The sequence below is a fragment of the Lampetra planeri genome, chromosome 2, assembly GCF_965212315.1.
Source record: "Lampetra planeri chromosome 2, kcLamPlan1.2.h2, whole genome shotgun sequence".
In the NCBI taxonomy this organism is placed as follows: Eukaryota; Metazoa; Chordata; class Hyperoartia; order Petromyzontiformes; family Petromyzontidae; genus Lampetra; species Lampetra planeri.
The window spans coordinates 16511893-16528915 of NC_136108.1; the positions used below are offsets into that span (position 1 = coordinate 16511893).

The following is a 17023-nucleotide window of genomic DNA, read 5'->3' on the forward strand; positions in this document are numbered from 1 at the left end:
TAAGGGCAATCATCACATTGCCTCTCTCCATGCTGGACTCATTCCAGCGCTGCACAGGAGCTGTAAGCACGACACCATTACACTGCACCGCAGTTCAATACTGCTGGAGGTAAAGCACTGAGCAGCAGTTATTATACACTATATCGTACGAGTAGACAGTAGAACGTGCGACATATGATATGATTAGGGGAGTGAACTCCCAGTGTTCCCTATCTGCAATATGGATCATTTAAATAGCCCACGTACGGAACCTCAAGTAAATGTCCAGGCGTGGTGGTACCGATATCAATTTAATGAGCACTATTTTGTGGAATATCAGTGCGAAAAATTGACCGCTCTTTTAAATGCCTGCTTAAATGTGCCACATTGGAAGCCGTAAAATGTCTTGTTTTGTTGGAATCGGTTATATTGGGTGAGATGTCAACAGGAGTGATGCATTGGCTGTTATTGATCAATTAATGCGGATTCCTAAGCACGTAATACATGCATCGAATTTAACGTGTAAGAATCAATACATCTTTAGTTTATGTTTTATCTTGTATGTAACGGGTTCACATCACTCATGCAGTCACTAGAAGCCCTACTATGTATGACTACAATGTTAACAAAATAATCGTTTCTTGATTTAAAAAAAACGGCCTTGAATTATGACAATTCATTGAACTGGTAGGGAGATGGATCGCTATACCTCTAAACTGCAGCATTGTTGATAATTGTTTTTTTACCCTTTTATCTGGGAACAAAACTGACACCTTTTTTACAAGGAGTCGTGTTTGCATAGACCACAATACCTGCAGTCATAATGGTGTTAGACCAGGCTCTAAGGAAAGCTGTCTCGGGTGTGGACCAATCAACTTCAAGGACAGTGCATACATTATCAGAGTTATGTTTTTTGTTTGCATTATGACTGCAGGTATTGTGGTCTATGCAAACATGACTCCTTGTAAAAAAGGTGTCAGTTTTGTTTGCCAGATAAAAGGGTAAAAAAACTATTATCATATTTTTTACTGGCACAGCATTGTTATTAAAGTATAATCTGGTCCTTGACTCAACAGGGATGAATTGGAACAGCAGGGCACGATGCAGTGTTTGCTGGAGGCAATTGAAGGGATGGAGGGCATTGCATTGAGAATAAACAAGAAGAGACGTTTCACCCACACAGAATCGTGTATATAAATTACATGAATGGTGCTTCATTGAGAGTTCTAAACGAAAGCATCTATCAAGAAAAGGATGCAATTTACTCATGGCAAATGTAGTGAATCCCGCAGGCAACGTACCTCCTAGAGATTCATTAGGGCTAGACAGTCTGCAGACATCACCACATGCGATACGTCAACACATCTCACCCTCATAAGGGGTCATCAGAGAGACTGTCACAAAGAGCCCGGGGTCCTGTTTTTTGCAAGGCGGCCAAAGTTTAAAGCGTAGGGTTCTTGAAAGTTGTAGCAACAAGCAATGGTTATTAAGATGTGACCTATATTACCAATTGGGGAAAGAGGGAAAAGGATGAGATTTACACATGGATGAAGGGAAATAATTATGCTGGCAGTGTACTTCTTGCTGGCAGTGTACTCATGCAGAAACATTAACCTCTCACAATGTTGATGATCGAGATTGTGGCATTTCTTTACCTGGCAGATCGTATTTTTAACTCAACATTCCAGTGTAGGTTAAACACGTTGTCCTGAAGAGGACAGCTGAGGATAAATACATACCCATGGATATATGATCCGTTATTTGTGAAAGTGCACAGGTGTTCCAGATTGGTTTGGAGCACTGGGTATGATTGTGATGGGGGGAGCCTTTGTGCAATGGTGAGTCCACGGCACAGTAAATCCAGTGACATGAATTAAATTCCCCGACACCGCTACCAACAGTAATCTGAATTGGTCTTGGCACCCAACCTTCACCAACTCACACTGGCCAGCATGGTAATTATGGTAAAACAACAACCCATAAACAACACACTGTGGGATGCGTTCGTATAGCTGAATATTATTTTAAGAATTATTGACATTGGGTGATTACTATTTGGTATTGAAATAGTAAATATTTTAACGACCATGGCCATCACCATTACTCAAATGATGATGATGTTTCCTTCACGATTGTGATCACCATCACCATGAAATAATAATAAAGAATAATTACAAAAAATAAAAATAATCCATAATTCATTAAATAAATTAAATAAATAACAGTTCACTCATTAATTATTCATTGATTCGTCTTGTGCATGCCAATTACTGGCTTTGTGACAGTTTCTCCAAGGGGGACCTTCTTGACGCAGCACAGATGCTTTTTTTTTACCTCGGTGAGCGTACAAGGATGGGAATGAAATTAATTAAGGAATTAACTAATATTTCAATTGTGCACCTCTGACTTGCAGTCCACGCATGTTTTTGCTAAATCTACATTAATGGAATCTAAGGGGTGTGATGGAAATGTTTCTGATTTATTCATCAATCCTGTGGCTTTACACAGATTTGTGTGTGAGTCTTGATTTGACCTCTGAGCTGGAATGATGTAATGGCTCATATTCTACACTGCCATCCCAGTGAGCTAAGTTTAATCCTTGAGCCATTTGCAGTGGTAATGTATATTCAGTGTCAGGCCTGGGCCTCTCCTTAGTTGACTGGGCCTAAAAAAATGGGCTTCTCTTAGGATGCAGCTGAAATTTAGTACCTGGAACCTGGTGCCTCACTAACGTCAAGCGAATTGTGTGCAGTACATGAAGATGATTTAAGTCCATGCCTGGAAATTAAGCTTACCAAGTTTATGAACGCATACCTAATGAAGACGTTAAGCTGAGGAATATGAGAGGTAGCAATGTTTTGGGCAGAGACACTCCAAAGACCGCGTCAGATTAAGCCATTGATAGAAAGGTTTTTTTGCAGCTATTGTGTTGTCATTTGCCAAACTCTATGCATGCATGCAAGTATGTGTGTGTTTATGGATACATAACAGTGGAATTGTGAATACTGTGCATCATTCAGAATAGATGCGTAAAATTATATTGTGTATGAAGCTATTTCATACGCATGTACTTTTTATATAAAATCATACACACGTAAACAGTTGTTCTATGTATACACTTTAGTATGGACTGGTCTATATAGTTTATAAGGAGTGCATTCACTAACCTTCGAGTAAAATTACGAAAAAAATACTCGCAATAACAGCTTCTTGGTATGTATCATGACATGCAGCATCTAATTTGCCACATTTATACCTCAGCCTAAATGAGGGAGTGTGATCTTTAGCTCACCTTGATAATCCCTAAGCTCTCTTGGCAATTGTCACCAAGTCGCACAGCCATATGCCTGGATACAAAGCTGGCAGAATTGTTGAGCGATCCCACTGTCATTCGGGACTGGAACCCCAGCTCCCGTCTTCTGATATCAGCAGTGAGGTTGTACTGCAAGCCTGGTGGACCAGCACGCGCAAATAACTCAGGAGGTGTGTGGCGAGATCACTGCAGTCTTCTCACCTGAAGTGAACCTGGCGATCCAATGTGAAATTCCAGTCATGAACTCGTGTCTTTTGTTACCCCCCTTTCATCCACACACACACCTACCAGCGTGGTGAAGTATGGTCAAACAACCTCTGTGCATGAAAGGGCACGAGCACACCCTCATCCAGCAATGGATTGGCGCCAGGTTGAATTTTTTTTTACTTTTTTTTATGATTGTTATTATGTTTTCAACGAGCAGCCACCCCCTGCTGTCGTGGCTTTCATTGCATGAAATATCAAGGGATGACTTTTAGCTTTCAAGGAAGATTGTATTGAGCGAAATTAATCATTGGGAGTAATCAACAAAAGTTAAGCACATGCTGGTAAATGTACGTACACACAGAGTCATAAGAGCCCTTGCTCATTTATCTTCATAGACCACGGGGGCAAATGCCATTAGCTAGTACATATCAAGACAGCTGTGGCACATTAGGTGGTGTGTGGCCAGTGTTGATGTTTACATATCGCAACAAATTGTTCATTTAATGCTGAATCGACCTAGAAGAAGCTAAGGACAGGACATACAGGCCTTGGCACTCATGTGCATCGGGATAGCAGCGATATTCACACAAACCAAAACACTTTTGACAACTCTGCCTTCTCCCATTTTTCCACCAACGACAAATACAAGACAACGATTCCCCGTATAGCTTAAACGGACATTTGGGGCAAGTGCTACTAGCAAGCATCTATGAAGGTCGACACGGCACACGAGGGGGTGGGTGGCCAGCACCACGCCCGACCGCCTTTTTCTCCCTAATGGCCCAGGACTGCTTCAGATAATCATCACTGGTGTTGGCCGTGAGCGAGAATCGAACTCGGGTGGCCACGTTCGTCGCGCGGGGCGCTATTCGCTGCTCCACCGCTCCCCTTACACGCATACGCAGGCATATACACCAACAAGTCACCTATTACGCTGGGTAGGTTCCGTCCGGTGACTGTGAAGCACACCCTGATGATGATGCAATTCACTTGTTGATGAGTGCCTGGACAGACCGAGCTGCTTGCGTTAACGGTGGATGGGAGCGACACGCGGGCTCTCACCGTCACCACCGCCTTAGCTCTGCGGCCACAGAGAGATGTGAAATGTGAGTCACCCGCAGGGCAATTAGCACACGTGCTTGCCAGTACTGAACCGCCGTCACACGATACAGCCACATAATGAAACAAAAATGTGTCTCAAGCCATTCGATTGTATGCATGTTAGTGTCCTGGAAATGGGTGACTATTATTTGATTACCTGAACACCACAGCAGCGTCAGAGTTAAAAGCACCAACTGTCACATCTGAAATGACAAAAAAAGCATCACGTGTTTGAATGTTGTTTCTTTCATGACGCATTTACTCGTTCAAATATATATATACGTATGAACCCTTGAAATGAGAACCATATGAATGTACACACGCCATACAAAGTTAGCAATGTGTTTTACTCGATGTTGACAACTATTGTGATACCACAAAACCGAGACACATTTACTCAATAAGCTCAGCTGAGCAACTTGTTGTGTCATTGTGTTTGTAATTGTTAAGTGTGTAATGGTTACAAAATCATCATCATCATCATCATTCATGAACTCGTTCTGAAACACCCATCAGTAAAGCGCCCTGGAATCCGAAATATAGAATCATGTTGTGGACAACGTGCATCACCTGGGTAACAATTTCTGTCCATGTCCGACTCCTCACCTGGGTAACCATTTCTGTCCATGTTCGACTCCTCACCTGGGTAACCATTTCTGTCCATGTCCGACTCCTCACCTGGGTAACAATTTCTATCCATGTCCGACTCCTCACCTGGGTAACCATTTCTGTCCATGTCCGACTCCTCACCTGGGTAACCATTTCTGTTCTTGTCGACTACTCACCTGGGTAACCATTTCTGTTCTTGTCCGACTCCTCACCTGGGTCACCATTTCTGTCCATGTTCGACTCCTCACCTGGGTCACCATTTCTGTTCTTGTCGACTACTCACTTGGGTAACCATTTCTGTTCTTGTCCGACTACTCACCTGGGTCACCATTTCTGTTCTTGTCCGACTCCTCACCTGGGTCACCATTTCTGTCCATGTTCGACTCCTCACCTGGGTAGCCATTTCTGTTCTTGTCCGACTCCTCACCTGGGTAGCCATTTCTGTCCATGTCCAACTCCTCACCTGGGTCACCATTTCTGTTCTTGTCGACTCCTCACCTGGGTAACCATTTCTGTTCTTGTCCGACTCCTCACCTGGGTAACCATTTCTGTTCTTGTCCGACTCCTCACCTGGGTCACCATTTATTTCCATGTTCGACTCCTCACCTGGGTAACCATTTCTGTTCTTGTTGACTACTCACCTGGGTAACCATTTCTGTTCTTGTCGACTACTCACCTGGGTAACCATTTCTGTTCTTGTCCGACTCCTCACCTGGGTCACCATTTCTGTCCATGTTCGACTCCTCACCTGGGTCACCATTTCTGTTCTTGTCGACTACTCACCTGGGTAACCATTTCTGTTCTTGTCCGACTACTCACCTGGGTCACCATTTCTGTTCTTGTCCGACTCCTCACCTGGGTCACCATTTCTGTCCATGTTCGACTCCTCACCTGGGTAGCCATTTCTGTTCTTGTCCGACTCCTCACCTGGGTAGCCATTTCTGTCCATGTCCAACTCCTCACCTGGGTCACCATTTCTGTTCTTGTCGACTCCTCACCTGGATAACCATTTCTGTTCTTGTCCGACTCCTCACCTGGGTCACCATTTCTGTTCTTGTCCGACTCCTCACCTGGGTAACCATTTCTGTTCTTGTCCGACTCCTCATCTGGGTAGCCATTTCTGTTATTGTCCGACTCCTCACCTGGGTCACCATTTATTTCCATGTTCGACTCCTCACCTGGGTAACCATTTCTGTTCTTGTTGACTACTCACCTGGGTAACCATTTCTGTTCTTGTCGACTACTCACCTGGGTAACCATTTCTGTTCTTGTCCGACTCCTCACCTGGGTAACCATTTCTGTCCATGTCCGATTCCTCACCTGGGTAGCCATTTCTGTCCATGTCGATGACTCCTGATATGGAATGTCCGAACATGCTCAGTTCTGCGTTCACTCTTCGACCCAGGATCCTCTTCTCAAAAGCCACGTCATTGCACATTGGTATAAAATAACAAAAACAAATGAGTGAGAAAAAAGTTACATGTAAGTGATATTAAATAATGCATGCGTAAATGTACTTATTAATAGGCAGTTACTAACAGACCTTGCTCCCATAATCTCCAAGACCGATTGGAAGAAATATGCACCTAGCATCATGTACACCCCTATCTTGTCCAGAGCTTATGCAAGGTCAATTCAGTCATTAAACGAGTACTTGATGCGGTGTGTAAACATCAGTGTTTGGCTGATAAAGGAATCCAGGCATGGTGGTTACCACTCCACCTCCGTGTGAGTTGTGCCAGACTTAATAGGTGCTCACAAACACCTCAAATTGCTTTAACAAAACTATTGGTGGATATGTGGGTGCTCACTTTTAGGACGCGCCCCAAGAATTGAAAGCTAAACAGGTTATCTTTGCCGTCACGTGTGTGTATGTGTGTGTGGGGGGTGTGGTTAGCGTGCTGCGCTACAAACTCACCGACCCGAGATCAATTCCCGCTCAAGGCCAAGATGGGTGACAATTGATCCTCATGGCGGTACCAAATAATACAAAATGGCCGAGGCAATTAAATATTTTATTTCTGGGACACTATTTTTTCCAGGGGTGTACGTAACTCCGTGACTGGGGTACCAATCAATCCGAAATCAGTGCTCCTCCGCGATGTCGAAACGCAGCGAGGACGATTGCGCTGAAATCCTGAATGCTCGTACGCACCGTAGTGGTGCATCGTGTACAGCTCGTCGAGATGAGTCGATTGCCGCATCGCCGACCATCAACAGACAAAAAATGACTGCATCACGGACATTATGCGAGAGCAGGAGGACTATGGTACCCCGGGGTACCGCCATAAGGTTAAATTATCCAAAACGCTTATGGGCTTTTTCGAGGTCGACTCAGCCTCAAAGGAGTGCCTAGTGCGATGTTAACATCGCCACTGGGAAGACAAAGGTGGCGGGTGCGGCGCTGGCCACCCACCCCTTAGGGTGCCTTCATAGGTGCTCGCTAACAGCACTTGCTTTAACAGTCTATTCAAGGCTATATGGAGGATATTTGTATGGACATGGCGGTGTAGTGGTTAACACACTAAACTAAAATATATTCGAGCGATCTGGTTTAGATTTCCGTACATGCATACATCAATGGCAAGTGGTATTGCATCTTCCCTGAGTCAACATAGCTTTAAAGGAGTAGGAATATGTAAACATCGGCATTGGGGAAACAAAAGTCGATTGGCAGAATGATGGCCAAACCACCTGATCCTTATGTACCATAGCAGCCAAAGCAAAAGTAGAGTTATTTTGCAGTTGTCTTCTACCAACTATTAAAACTATAAACTTTTTTTATTTTACCAGGTAAGGCCCACTGAGCTGTATAGCTCCTTTTCAGAAGCGACCTGACCACAAATTATAGCTCAACGAAGTGGCTATACTCTGCAAAAGCATGTCTATAAATGTGGAGGGAAAACCGGAGGACCCGTAGAAAAAAAATTCCACGCGACCACGGGGAGAACATGCAAACTCCAAATATATAGGCGACAGGGCCGGCATCAAACCCACGAGCTGTATCCCAGGCGAGGCACTCAACATATCGCTACCGTGGCACCTGTGTGTGTGTGTGACATAATAGGTCCTCGCTATCAATATTTGCTTCCAAGTCTCTTCAACTAAATTGGAGATAAATGTCTTTGTGTGTGGTTGACTGAGTAGGTTGTGTGGTGGCAAAGTGGTTAACACATTGACACCCCAATTCCAACTGCTACCTGTGAGAAAGAGTGGGAAATTCCAGAAGGCCCCCCATTGTAGATATACACAGCACCACGCAGGTCATCTTCATGCGGAGCACCAATCGCCACATCTGGTTCTCAAAGAAAAGTGGCGGATAAGTTTTTTTTTTACAAGCAACGAGATGTTCCGATGTAGAGACGTCTGGCGGATTTGTCACTGACCTTCAAATCTATCATCATTTATATCGCCCAGGGCCACAATGACTTGTCCAAAGTGAGCGTTGTATGCATTGGCTCCAGAGAGAAGAGACTTCCGTTCTACCAAATTTCCCTATGCCACATAAGAAAACCAGTATCTTCATTTAGACTGGAGGAAGGCAATCGGACTGTCATACATTGTTAGAATCAATTAACGCAACGTTACTCACATACACAGCAATGTAAATGTAAAAATCAGAATGCTGCATCACGGTTACGTTGCATCTGCACAGAACGTATACCCACTGCGTCGCAGTAACGTAACATTAAGCAGTGTTCATTTCTGATGGCACCATTGGAGCACCAGGTGGACATTCCAAAGTTTGCATTACTTATCAACGGGGCGGGTGCCGAACATCGATCACCCCGGTCTCTTGAGCAACAACACAAGTCACGCCAACGGCCCTCTTCAGGGCCAAACTGCTCTGGACGCATTTATCTGCCTTAACCACCTGAGTGTGAAATTTCAGTTTTTGTTCTTTTTCCACATCAGCCATACGAAAGAGATTACTTACACACTGCACACACATACGCACCAGCGAACACCAGTTGCACAGACATACGGGCAACAGTGGCCATACATTCATGCATCAACATAGCGAAGGTCAATCGTGAAGACTGCAGCGGCTCATGCTGCCTCCCTCGTCCCCGCTTGGTACAGCTGCTGCCTCCCTCCCCCCGCCACCCTCCCGTGACCAGCCTAGCACACCTGGCCGGCGTTCATGAACACATGCACCCTGCCCTCGTCGCGCGTTTCGCTGTGCTGCGGCGCCCCGACCAGCAGGTCCGCCAGGCCGTCAGCGTCCAGGTCCACGGCGCATGTGGCGGAGCCGAAATACGAGCCGAGCTGCAGACGACAGCACAGGGAATGCCCCACGGTCACCGGCTGCGCGACCGACGCAGAGGGGAGTGGCGCTGCTCCGCTAACTCAATCGACTCTCTATTTTGGGACCATTCATCGCTGGCGGGCGGCTAAATGAAATGCATCGATGCGAAGGATGCTCGGGTAAGTTGGGGAACTAGAAAAAACGACCGGACTTTTCCATCGGGTTTTGTTTTTTTGTAATACATTTCATTCAGTGACTTTTGCCAAAGCAGGTGTGGGCCCACGTAGATACAATACATACTGAATGAAGCGAGCAATTGGATGCTCGCATCTGCATAAATAATACACAGCTGGCAGAATGTGTTTATGTGATTGTGATTCCACTTTACATTTTAGATGCTGGACTTTGACACTCGCCATGAATGACAAACTGTTGTCAGTAATATCACAGAGTCCTTAACCCTGTGCATTATTATTATTTGTCCACTTTGGAATTCGAACTGCGAACCCCATGCAAACTGATTAAATGCCATCGTGTCGACGATCACATAGCTCTCCAACATCCTGCACACTCCAAGGTTTATTCACAACGAGTAAATGACTATATTATTGTTTTTTTCGGTAAAGTCACGTAGAAGGGAAATAATAAATTAATAAAAATATTAAACAATAAAAATTCACACGACGTTTCGAGTGCAACACAAGCAATCGTCATCAGGTGTGAAATCCACACACATACATACCTGCTTTCCCGAGGATTGCCATGTTATTTGCAGTTCACCCTCCACTAATGTCAGCAGGTACACCTGGTGTGCAATATAACACAAACGTTTCTTACCAAATTGCATGGTCGTAACGTACATTGTTATTTCCCGCTCATTTGGACAACCCAATGAATCCCAAAAAGTAAAACCAACCATCAATAATCATCAATACAATGAAAATATGCAATACAAAGCAACGACCAACAAATCACCAAACTCCAACTTGTATACAGCATCGCGGATTTGACCATCCGCTTCAAATTTAGTACAATTTGCCGATCGCGCCCCTGTGGTTCGACCATTCGCGGTTGATCGTAAGATTCCTCTGCGCATCGTAACTACACTTCTCACGGTGATGCTGCCGCAGAAGAGCACACGTGCCATTCGGTCTCCATCTTGTCTCCTAAGAGGTCTCAGCTCACGTATTGCCAACCTCCAAGTGAGGTTCTACGCACCATTTTTCTTCTTGTCGTGCACAATACTGTCCACGGATGTGTAGAGCACATTACGTTTTTTTTTTATTCTATACATTGACCGCTCAACCAAGCGTGGAGTAGTCGTGGGCTAGTGGTGGAAATTCAACATTCTCATGGCAGAGCCCAGTCTCAACATAGAATTATCACTGTTCCTCGCAACTGCCTCTTTGTCACAGCGGCTGTTGAAAAGCTGCTGATTAAAGAGTTTCAGGGATCATTATTCTCACTCAATAACCCAAGGCCATGAATGTTGGTTCTTACTTTTCCCACGTTGTCTTGGCGCGGAGCTCCAGCTACGACGCCCAGGGTCTTTCGATTATAAAAAATCCCAGCTGATACCGAATAGCCTTCATGGTAAAAGTCAACACAAACAAAAAAAAGTCAACACAACAATTTAGAATTCTTTCAAACACGGTATTTCAATATACATTGCTTGGTGTTTAGGCAATTTGTCGTCAACGTAAAACTGTTTTCCCTTGTTGGGAATGAATTGGTTGCCGTGTGTGGAGAGATGCGCAGTGGATGCGTGACTGCGATGCGTTCAGGTTCACCAAGGTAACTGTCCTTCGTGACGACGGTGTCAGGGGTGGAGAAGTGCGTCAAGCCGGAGCTCACGTTGTGCAGCATCACAGTGCCTGCCCAGTTAAAGGATCCAGGACCGCCCAGCACCATGAAGTTCTACGACGACACCGTCCAACGAACGTTACAGCAACTGAATGTCAATTGAATACATCTGTGAAGTCCACTAATTGTTACGTCGCATAAAATAGATAGTTTTATTTGTTGCCAACTCAACAAACACACAATTGCCTAATCTCATTTGGGGGGGAAGGGGAGGGAAGTACCACCTCAGAATCAGAACATGTATTTAGACTGGAGGAATTCGATGATCTATGAAGCGCTTTTTCAACAGATGTCCACCTGTGTGGCCGAGGAGGCAGCCATTCCAGCCTGGCAGGAGGCGTGTTGCCGCATCTCATCGTGGGCGTTGGCTGCACCTGCACGGAGGGTGAAACAACCACATTCACACCACCAAGGTCCTCGTGACCACGTTTCTTTCAAGCTATAGAACCAATCTGGTCATAATTATATATCACGTTTCAAATTCAAAGTGGTTTTCAGCTCAAATGAGTACTGAGCAATGCTCATATCCTGAACCAATGCTAGAAAGAAGGTGCACATTACAATAGTGAACAAATTACATTATTATGACGGAGGCAAGTCAGTGTAAGACAACCACTGTGGCTGCCCGCAAAGTGATACTGATTTTATTTTTAGTAGAGGAGTCAAATCCAGATTTTGAGTCGCAACCATCGAATTTGCACACATTGCTGTGACCACATTGGCATCCAAGGATATATATTGTGTTTAAATTAACTAAAAGTCCCGTCCAGTTATACCTTCTGGGACAAAGGAAAACACATTCTTCCCCCAAGTTTGTGATTTGCAGGGCCTGGCCACAGACATGATGCCACAGCAACCAGCTTAGGCCACTAGCCAAGGCGACCTGATAAATTATGTTGCTTCGAACTGAACAAGTGTTAGTTCATACACGTTCACTATCACTTGTGTGCTGATGAACTCGGAATTCGTTCAAAATAAGATTCAAATTATAAACATCATATATATAATAATTCATGAATTACTATATACTAGAGTTCAGAACAGCCAAAGACGCGCAGCTTTGTTGCAAGACCCCGTTACATTATTGCTGTGTTGCTTTCTGAAATGTCCGTGGGGAAGGTAACGAGCGACCGTACAAATGAAACAATCCTCAGTGCTGGACATATCCAATGTAGATTCATTATTTCATAAACCAAACTGCTCCACAGTCATTTTCCTCGCATGCCCTTGTGCTATTTCATTAATTGTGCGACATGGTGCATGCCTGCACACCCATGGAGCCCTGCCAACCGTCACTCGCATTGCAGGGATATTGAATAATGCAGGCCGTTACCGATACTGCAGGGGCTGGTGTGAGTCACTGCATTGGGCTTCAGGTCAGGAGGAATGAGAAAACAGATGCCGTGAGGAAAGATGTCGTCTGGGTTTACGTTGGCCCGGCGATGGGCACAGGCCTGGGCACCAAAACAACGAAGCATGACGCATCATGGTTAACAATACAGTTCAGAGAACTCGGAGCATTACGGTGCCTCTATGTATTGAACAAAAGTTTTTTTATTTTAAAACTGGTAACAGAGCTCAAAGGATCCCAGTCCCTCTCTATGCATTGTGATTTTATGTGTAAACAGTTATCAGAACTCAAAGCATTATGGTACTGCTATGTATTGAGTGCGACGTGATCATGTGATATTTTTTAAAAGTCAGAATGTCACCAATATCAACAGAGCACAGGGCAATATTCATCTTTTAGCAGTCTTGAGTCAGCAGAGGAAATCCACATTCTTGTATTCAGGGGAAGTCTCTCTATAGGACAACCACTGTGGACTTCTCACAAAGTATTACTTATTTTATTGACCCATAATGGATTTAGGCTGAGTCAGCCCCCGACTTAAATTTTAACTCATAATCTGCTGCTTGTGAGATAACAGCTCTGCCACAGAAATATATACGCTGATGATTACATTATAACCATCATTGTGAGTTCTGCACCATGCAATGTGTTATCTGAGAACAATACATTCAGAATGCAACATTAAACAATATATCTTGTGTGGCACGTGGATTTCTCACAATGTAGTCCTAAAAATATATAAAAATGGTCCAGAAATATATCATCGATTAATGCAGATACCACGGTCTGATAAAATATGATTTTCTTCCAAGATTTTCCTTCATAGATCTATTTTTTGATTTCCAACTTTGAAGAACATTTCCATTGCTTACTTGACTTATTTTCACGGTTAGGTTCTAGAGGTTACAACTCTCATGAAAACCCTTGTGCGGGTGGAGGGGAGCGTGGAGAACAGCAGTGCTACGGCCAACACCCAGTGACAATTTTCCGAACCGGTCCTGGGCCTCCCCTAGGTCGAATCAGCCTCAAATGAGTACCTGATGCAGTGTGTAAATATTGCCACGAGGGAGACAAAGGGTGGCCGGGCGTGGTGCTGGCCAACTACCCCCTCGTGTGCCATGCCAGCCTTGATAAGTGCTCGCTAAAAGCACTTGCCCCAACAGTCTGTTAAGGCTACACGGGGGATCTTTGTCTGGGGGGGCCTCAATGCTTGTGCACACTGTTCATAAAGCGCTCACCATGACCTTGCTGTCGCCACCACCAGCCTCCCTCGCCAGTGACACCCCCAGCCACTGGTCTGCACGCGTCTCCCGACATAAGGTCCCACACACATTTCCAGTCCGCTTATCTGTGGACATGCGACAAGCGCTATTTCAAACAAAACAAAAACACTGTGCTGCATCTTAATGTGGATAATGCCAACGAATTTAAAAAGCACATTTGATGTACAGTACAAATAGGACAGATGCTGCCATCGGGTAATGGTTGGCAATCCGGGGGGTCGCCAGTTTGGTTTGATATCCTGGCGCGACAGTGGAAATAATGAGCGAATTTTTGGTTTTGGTCATCTACCTGCCTATTTTTTTGTTTAACTCGGCAGTACAAATGGTACGGCGCGCTTAGGCGAGCGACAGTTCGCGTGTGGTGGGATAATGTGTGGGTGTTCACACCTCTTCCAATACGTCTGGTCAGCATGGAAGAGTAGGCCAATGTACCCTAGAGAGATGTTGTCTGTAGCTTTTTCTAGTGGAGGCCCTTCTGCCAGCAGTGGGGTGAGCAAGCAATTGTAGGGCTGCACCTTTAAATATTGTGGGTTTACTCTCCAACACACCGGTGTGCTGAACTAGTCGCGAATTGGCATGTTTTATTTACGTGGCAAACCTTACTAATTAGCTGTGTCGGGTGGTGGCGGGTTTAACGACACATTTACACGATCTAACCCAAAAAACCTCTACTATGGATAATATTGGTCACGAAAGCCTACGTGTGAAGGATTCTTTTAGAAGTTCGTCTCAGTTAAAGTGCCACATTCGCCGTGCTCATTGCACGATTACTATCGCTGTATTCTGCAACGGTGCCTATATTTGGTCTCTGATAATTACGTATGTCTTGAATTGTAGCACATCTTAGACTCAATAGATGTGTTTTTCAGGGCATTCAAAACTATTTCCATTCTGTGTCAGTGTGATGTCGTGACAAATGACATTGCTTATCTGCTCTTTACAACTTTGACTATGATTTAAATGGCTTCTCGTCACTGATGTGATAATTAAAAAACTTAGTCTGATGGTAATTTTGTGGAAAAATCTATTTTACCATTTAGGCATCATAGCATTTAATTTAGCGTATTAATGTCATCCACCAAAACTTCATGCTTTCAAAACTATGGAGTAAAGACAAGTGTCACCAGACTCATAATCCCGCCTCGTACTTAGCTCCATTCTGCAAAAGAGATTTTGCTTATTTACCGATATCCAAGATCGTCGATCTTGAGCGAATTTGTACATCAAAAAACCTCCATCAGCCACTGCTCTGAATCTCGCTTGTTTTATCTGGTGAAAACATGGTGTGGATATTATAAACACCCAAAAAACAATGCGGGTCGTTTTATTATCTGAGTGGTAAAAAGATTATTGACTGACCCCCCCCTTCTCACCCTACCCCATACATACATAAATAAATATGCGTGAGCAGGTATTGTGAAGACTTGTTAACGAGACGCACGCAAGCCAGCCAGGCAGTGAGCATACCTATGGGTAATTCGCTGCAGCTGTACCCTCCTGCGCCGTCCTCGTGGCATTTAAACACGGCCCCAGAGCGCTCAGCGCCTGACTGCGCTTGAGGAGCCCCAATCAACACCCTGGCACAAACAACGCAAGCCGTACAGATTTTCTCCGCTGGCACCTAACGCAACACATGCGTGTGTGTGCATGCACGCGCATAAGCGTCTGCATAAGTCAGTCGTGGAAATGCATAGAATTGCTGTGCTGTGTTTATCTCTATTTCTTTATACGATGATAGAATCCTCATATTTATGAATATGTTGATGCATGGGTCACCATCTGGAGACAATTTCGTCCGCTACGTGGTTTATTTCCCATGCCAGGCGTGGTTATGTAATCGGTAAACGAATTTAAATTGCATGTGTAGTTTACTCACTTTAAATTGCCACATACAGGAGTGACACAAACAATATCTGTCGGTTTTGTTAAGAAGACAGTTGTACGCATCTTTACCCCTTTATTTTTCAATCACGTATACAAATACCAATGCACGTTTCACTTACCATTGTGTGACATATATATACACATGGTTTGCAGAAACAATACACTCACTCATTGTGGACGACTCCAGTTTACACACACACACATACACACAAACATATATCCAACTATTGAGCCGACAATACATCGCACGCAACTCAGTCACTACATCTCTTGTTAATAGTGCATTACTTAAATCTAGTCTATACACGCACATCACAAGTCCAGAAAGAGCATGCACCTACCAAGTGTCATTCTCATAGGCATGCTGCAACACCGAGAATCCAAAGAAAGTGCCCTTGGCTCCCCGGATGAGTGCCGCGCCTGCCACGTCCAGGTTGTAGGCCAGCGCACCGCGCAAGGCCGTGCAGGTGACGTGAACTAGCAGCAGCAGCAGCAGACGGCAGGCACAGAGGCCAGGGGCACGGAGCATGGCACAGCAGCTGCCTGCGTGCTCGTGGTGGCGAATGAAACATGTGCTTTGCACAGGCGATGACTGGACGTAATCAATAAAAATAATTAAATAATGATTGAGACCAAGTTTTATTATTAATTATTATCATAACTTAGGGGTGAATCATGTGCTTTGCACACGCTATGACTATGTAATTAATAATTATACTAATTAATGAACGTAGGTTATGTATTATTATCCGAATTACGTGGTAGGGAAGCAGACATGTATGTACCGTATGTTGAACTTCTTTCGCATCGTACGGAGGTGTGTAGGACAGCGAGTTTGTGATGCTTTTAGCAAGGTTTTGGGATCTCTAGTGAACCAATGAATGATTATAATTTTAAAGAGAGATTGCACGCCTTTATACTCTATTCACACCCGCGCCTCCCTACAAGTGTCTCTTGTACAACATATGCTGTGGTCTCAAAGTGCTCCCAGCCAGCTACAGGTCAGCCAGGTGAAATTGTGACTCGTTTTTTTACATTAAATTAACGTGAATTATCTGCCATATTATTCAAATACTACGTGAAGTGATATAAATCAGAGATATAATTAATATTCTGTAAATATAAGCTACCAGCATTAGAAAAATGGACACTAACTTTTTTATTACATACAGGTTATACATTGT

At 44.3% G+C, this 17023-nt stretch overlaps 1 protein-coding gene across 2 annotated transcripts in view; it reads right to left on the minus strand.

The window, feature by feature from the left end:
• The window catches only part of LOC144729028 (integrin alpha-9-like), a 43436-nt gene extending 27039 nt beyond the window's left edge, over positions 1-16397 (minus strand). Inside the window, exons 1-15 of one of the 2 annotated variants that reach the window (XM_078608863.1) lie at positions 16181-16397; positions 15423-15532; positions 13911-14020; positions 12655-12775; positions 11619-11695; positions 11249-11375; positions 10959-11044; positions 10201-10263; positions 9341-9478; positions 8596-8704; positions 8410-8504; positions 6530-6620; positions 4758-4803; positions 4426-4580; positions 3272-3429 (exon numbers count right to left, since the gene is read on the minus strand). In XM_078608863.1, coding sequence (XP_078464989.1) covers positions 3272-3429; positions 4426-4580; positions 4758-4803; positions 6530-6620; positions 8410-8504; positions 8596-8704; positions 9341-9478; positions 10201-10263; positions 10959-11044; positions 11249-11375; positions 11619-11695; positions 12655-12775; positions 13911-14020; positions 15423-15532; positions 16181-16368 — 1674 coding nt within the window. In that variant the 5' untranslated portion in view covers positions 16369-16397. The remainder of the gene's footprint in view (positions 1-3271; positions 3430-4425; positions 4581-4757; positions 4804-6529; positions 6621-8409; positions 8505-8595; positions 8705-9340; positions 9479-10200; positions 10264-10958; positions 11045-11248; positions 11376-11618; positions 11696-12654; positions 12776-13910; positions 14021-15422; positions 15533-16180) is intronic. The other variant, XM_078608869.1, reaches the window with a different exon arrangement.
• Between the last annotated feature and the right edge of the window lie 626 nt (positions 16398-17023).